Source organism: Opisthorchis viverrini (assembly GCF_000715545.1).
Source record: "Opisthorchis viverrini unplaced genomic scaffold opera_v5_186, whole genome shotgun sequence".
NCBI classification, from domain to species: domain Eukaryota; kingdom Metazoa; phylum Platyhelminthes; class Trematoda; order Opisthorchiida; family Opisthorchiidae; genus Opisthorchis; species Opisthorchis viverrini.
This window is the reverse complement of record NW_008751844.1, coordinates 620,352-626,420: the sequence shown is the minus strand read 5'-3', so window position 1 is coordinate 626,420 and position 6,069 is coordinate 620,352. Positions and strand designations below refer to the sequence as shown.

At 47.4% G+C, this 6,069-nt stretch overlaps 1 protein-coding gene across 1 annotated transcript in view; it reads right to left on the bottom strand.

Annotated features, from left to right (window-relative positions):
- Positions 1 to 4,826, bottom strand: part of T265_07816 (hypothetical protein) — a gene marked incomplete at both ends in the record, with an annotated part of 22,097 nt that extends 17,271 nt beyond the window's left edge. Inside the window, 2 exons of the mRNA XM_009173445.1 lie at positions 1,798 to 3,773; positions 4,649 to 4,826. Coding sequence (XP_009171709.1) covers positions 1,798 to 3,773; positions 4,649 to 4,826 — 2,154 coding nt within the window. The remainder of the gene's footprint in view (positions 1 to 1,797; positions 3,774 to 4,648) is intronic.
- Between the last annotated feature and the right edge of the window lie 1,243 nt (positions 4,827 to 6,069).

The window sequence follows — 6,069 nt, the reverse complement described above, 5'->3', positions numbered from 1 at the left end:
GGAAACTCGAGGACTGTGCCTACCTGATGAGCCCCAAGAGGAACGAAGCCCGTCGTGGGCTGTCGACGGATTTTCAGGAACCTTATGAGATATAGAGAGATTTACTTGCACCCATTCTTTTGTGAAATCGGCTATGCAAGGGCCAATACCCTACAAGTTCGTCTGACCATTCCTCAAAGCCCATTGTCGGACCGACTACATTCTCATTCCCAGTATCAACTGCAGCGCAGGACAGTTCCGGCTGCCAAGAGTGGATGCTGGCAAGAACGTGATGGTGATATTGTACGCTCTATTTCAGAGCGTACAACCACTGACTACGTTTTATGCCCGGGGAGTACGTAGAGGAATGACGTTTCCAAACGCAGGCCGAGAGATCAATTGAAATACGAAAAAGTGTTTTGGATATCCGAAGGACAGAATGCGGCTTAGTTTGACTAAACAGGTCAGAGCCGAATTCAAGTCTATATCTGATCTATCGATTTTTCTTAGCTTAGGCTGTGTGACATACCAGTATTTCAGATCTCGTAATTCCTACGGTTGCTTGATGACGGAACACACAAGTCAGAGTGTTGGTGAAAGCCCTACGACCGCGCAAAACCGGTATCACCCTGCTTTGGGTTCATCGGGTAGGCGCAGTCTTCGAGTTTCCATCAACCTTCAAGTACAGCATAAAGTGGTGGGCAGTCGAAGCATTTTCAGCAACCCTATGAACAATCAACAATGCTGCACTGTGACCATGCGAACAGATGACATTTCTAGGAAAGTAGAGAGGTTTGCGCAGGTGGATATCACTTCACGACATTAGAACAGCGGGAATCCTCATCATCATTATAACATCATTTCCAATAGACCGACAGATGACATGTTGATTCTTCCATAAATCTCTTGTAATAGCCAGCTAGGAGATGGTCTTCCGAAAGAATAACACACAAAACTAAAGTCAGGGCTACACCCAGGGCCTTGGGAATTCAGCGTAACATGTAAGGTAGTTTTCTATAACTGACAAGATCGCAAACGACCCGTATAAACACTGTGAGGTTGGTCCGTGGGTGAAGTGTCCGTTCTACATTTCTTTAGAAAACTCACTGCCAGTTTACCGTTGTTAAACCGTAGCTGAAGTCTTCTGCGTCAACAGCTGTACCATCCGTTGTGGTCCCTAGATTCATCGTTTAACGTGGAGCATGTGTCATACTTCGATTAACGAGGAACCAGCACGATGGCACGCTGTAGATGACTGCAAGGTGCAGTGTAACGACTCACATTAACGTGCAACAGTATGTTATCAATCAATCAATCAATCGGGGTCGAGATGCCCCAAGTGGTTAGAGCGCGAATTTACTGACCGGAAGTTCCGTGGTTCGAACCCGACCTCTGCCTCTAGACTTCTCCTGTCTAGGCTTGGGCAACCTGACAGTATCCCAGCTCTCGTGCAACCTTCGGGTGGCGTGGCTGTTAGGCGCCGAAAAGGTGCAATCAATCAATCTATCTATCTATCAATCAACAGATCATTCACCTGTGGCACCTGTTCGGTGCCTTACTGCCATGCCACCCGAAAGAAGCACGGGGTTTGAGATACTGCCAACTTGTCCAAGCTTGGACGGGAGCATTCGGGGTGACGAGGTTGGTCTTTAACCACGGACTTTCGGTCAGTAAGTTCGCTCCTTGATCACTGAGCTACCTCGAGTTGAAAATTTGGAAAATCTGAAAGACTCTTCTAAGGTATTTTTATATGTTACAACCCAACTACTACTGCTTGGTCGCTGATTACCAGGCCATATAAAACAAGAAGTGACTCACATGCGGATGCTTCGCTTGATAGTGAGCTTGACGGAGCTTCACGGAAGCGAACGCCTCTCCACATTCCCTGCACTTGTGTGGGTAAGTTCCTCCGTGTGCGAACTGTCGGTGACTACGTAAAGCTTGTATCGTGGGAAATCCTGCAGGACACGCATTACACAAACACTTTCGGCTCAGCTTTGCCAAGTCCACGGATTGCTGTTTGTTCTCCTCCGTTCCGTTGGCCACTAGAACCCGAGATTTACCTTTGCTGGTTTTCTGGTTATTCGGTTTCTCATCCTTCTCGTCAAGTACACGGCCCACTTCGGCCGCCAGGCCAAGTACAGTTTCTTTTGGTGCGTCTGATTTGAACCACAATTCTGGCACTTCGGCCGGTTTCTTTTGAACTCCGTGCGTACGGATGTGACGTGTCAGTTGGGATCTGGATGACAACGCAAATCCACACAACCGACAAACAAACGGTCTTTCACCACTATGTGACCGCAAATGTTCGTTGAGATGAATCTGCTGACGGTAGGCCTTAGGACAGTGCGGACACTTGAACGGTTTCTCACCGGTATGGACACGAAGATGCTTCTCTCGACCACTGGCACGACTGAATTTTTTAGAACACACGGGACAGGAAAATCGTCCACCGTTGTTGTGCATTTCCATGTGTTCCGTAAGTGAACTGCGTCTGAGAAGTTTACTGCACACAGGGCATTGTACATGCTCGCGCGATCTGCATCGTTTTTTATCCATCGGTTTACTGTCTTTCACCTTGGGTGGAGCGGGAAGAGGAATTATCCCAACGTCAATAGGTGGTGGCTTGGGAACTGCGGGTATGGGTTTTGATTTTCGTTGGGGTCGATTGGGTGACGGAGAATCGGCAGGATCTTGCTCAGGCTTTGTCAGTGGTGCGGGTTTACACAACGAAGAGGACGACGAGTCACACGGTGATGGAGCTTTTATCATCTCTAGGGAGTTGGTCGGTTCTGACAGCGTCGACTTTACATTAACCGTTGCTGGCTGCGACACAGGTACTACTATATTTCTGTCTTCCGTCAGTGCCTTTTGTATGGACTGTGGTTCTGGCTTCGACGAGGGAATACAAACACTAAGTGGTGACGATGTGGAAGTTGGCAGTGATATGGTAAATCCTGGATCTGATCCCACTTTGGGAGAATTTGTCTCTATGACAGGATGTCCTGGTTTAGTCGTTGGGGCTGTGACGACCAACGATGGTCTCGATTGTTCAGCCGTGCTTGATAGTGATACGACTGCTCCCGGTGGGGTGACTTTCGGGACGGTTCTTTGTGGTAGCGCTTGTACTGCTTTCTTTATCGGCGACGAGCTAACGGGTGTTGCGACCGTTTGTTGCATAGTTTTCTGCACTTTTGAGTTCCATATAGAACTTGGCGTTGGAATTCTGCTTTTTGGCAACGGTTTTTGTACAGTCCATGCTCTTGGTCTAGATTTAGCAATCAGGATACCCATCGGCATTCGGGGTAGCTGTGCACTTCGATTCAGAGGTAAACTCGGACCAGATATCGGGGTTACGGGCTTATATTTCACAGCTGTCTTTGCATTAATCATCATCGGTTCCGGGACTGGTTTCGGAAGGGAAGGTAACGACAATCCTAACGGTGCGATCAGAGGTTGCATCGCTTGTGGTAGTGGGAGGTTTGTTCCAGATCCCATGGCAGCCATCGTTGCTGCCGCCTGTGCGAGTAGTGCTGCTATTTGCATGTTTGGTGTACAGCCGGATGGCGTTACACCAGCAAGTGCAGACAAACTGGATGTAAGGTCTTGTGAGGAACTACTCAAATCTTCATCAGTCTGCTTTACTGTTTGTTCCACAAATTCATCACCAGGAAACTCATCATCATCTTCATCCTCTGTTGGACTGCTACTGTCTTCATGAATTTTCTGAGTTTGTGGTGTCACTTTGAATCGAGGCATTGGGACTTTGACAGCCGCTTGCTTGGCGGTTTCCACTGCAATGTGAGACCAAATAAAGACTGGCCAGTTAGATGGTTAGAACAACGCTATATCCAACCGACTGGAGTGAATGCGTCTGACTGCTGTGGGTGTGTCGCTTAACATGCGCGTGTGTGAACGTGCGCCTTTACGCATATAGCCATCACTCGAACCCGGGCCAATCAATAGGACCGGTGTGTGAATCCGATTGGTCCACATTCCCACACGCCCACACACTAGTTTTGAAGCCTAAGCTCGAACCAGCAAACCAGGGCTCGAACCGTGGCTAATCAATGCAGCTGCATCCGCTAAGGACAGGGACACAGGCAAGACCGGGTGAGGATGAATACTGCGCGGTCGTGTGTGTCTTAGCTAGTAGGAAGCAGCGCATTTGCTGGATAGCATAAAAGCCTGTCTTGAAAACCTCCGACTGGTAGTGAGGCAACACGATCTTTCCGCTCCAGTTAGGTGGTACGGAAAATAATGCATACTGAATTCTGAGTGGAGAGAAAGTGGAAGTTTTTACGTGAGCGCGTACCGCCCTACTCTAAAAACACGTTAATTTAGAACATTCCGGCACCCAACTGAGCACTGAAAGACAGTCCGCGAAGTGACTATGAAGGCAGTGGTGTTTGGTGATTAGGTTAGTTACTGTTCGGCTTAGGTAACCAAACTGAACAACTCATAAGAAAATCAATCGAATAGGGAAATGGCTCAAAAGGGATCGCGAATAACTCCGAAATGAGGCTTTTCCCGTTCAAGGCTGCACCTACAAGGTATCTAACGTGGTGATCGTTGATCATTGTTCAAATCGTTCAGTTTAAAGAATCAATAGCATGCTGAGTTGAACTGCTGGTTTTGAAATCTATTAATAGATTTACGCCAAGCTTACCTGTCCGTCCTAAGACCACCAACCTGTCTGGTAAATCCCAGCGTTGCAGCAATTTGGCATGCATAGTATCGCCGTGAATGAATACGAACCAATGATCAGCGTATGAGGCTTGTTCAGCAATCTCCGGTAGGGCGAAGGTTACGGTGAAAGTTCTGTTTCTGACAGCTTTTGTGGCCATTCCATAAGGGTTACTTCATTTCGGAAAAAGATCCATTTTGGGAATCACCATATTCATAATCCAACTCACAGGCGGATCCAAACAAGGCACTTCACTAAATTTGTACTTTCAAATGTAGTAGCTGACAATTTCGCCCCATCTTATCAGGAAGGAACACCCTCACTTAGAGACAATCCTGGTACTCCCAGTCAGTGTGGTTTCAAGAGGGAGCAGACGTCCTGGTCAATCAAGCATCATAAAATTAAGTATTTAAAGCCTGAACGAACTATGTCAATCTCCCAAATAAGTGATATTTGTATGAGCAGCCACGGCACTCCCCCCTAGTTTAAGTCCCTTTCGGTGCCCAACTGCCATGCCATCTGAAGGAAGCACGAAGGCTGGGATACTGTCTAAGTTTCCCAAGCCTAGACAGGGGAAGTCGAGACTAAGAGGTCGGGTTCGAACCACGGACCTTCCAGTCAGTAAATTCGCACCCCTGAGCCATCTCGTCCCCCTGAGGGGGTTACTGTACGTCGAAGCGACAAGGCCCCAGGTTGCGCGCAAAGTGGTACAAAAATATTAATGCCGAGGGGAATTGACTTCAGAATGCTTGGCCTGAATTGTTTTCACATCTCTGGGCACCCAAAAACATGAAATGATGGAATTTCGCAGACTACCAGTTGTGCTTTTTGTATTTGTATTCGTTTTCATAGTCGGAATCAAACCAGTCGGTTCACCTGCTTTGATTAACTGTCGCCTAACTCACCGTTGGAGGGCGGAGAAAACAAATGAAGGTGGACCAAATCTCTTAGTTTTCGATCAGCGTTTGTGACAACCAGACCGGACAGCTTCGATCGGATTCAAATTCACACTGAGAACGAGGCACCCAATGGCCATGAATTTTCGAAATAACAAATAGTTTGGTGGAGTTGATCACCACGATGTCATGTTGGAAGATCGTGGATCTGAAACGTCTGTCAAGAGCCAAACAAGGAACAGAGATGACTATGGCCCTAACTCATGTTCTGGCTGCTTGTTTTTGCTGAACAATTGTTGATTAAGCCCATTCTTGTGCAAAGACGCCTACCAACTAACCAAAAATCAATTTTCGCAGGCTTACGACAGAAGTTTTATATTACTTGGCGTCAGCCAGTCTATCAGATTTACATAAAAGGAACTTTGCTCCTGATATCCAGTCGTCGTATTCCATGTTCCAGATAACGTGCTTCCTGTTGGCCTGGTTTGGAATCCTACGTTCCTGGTT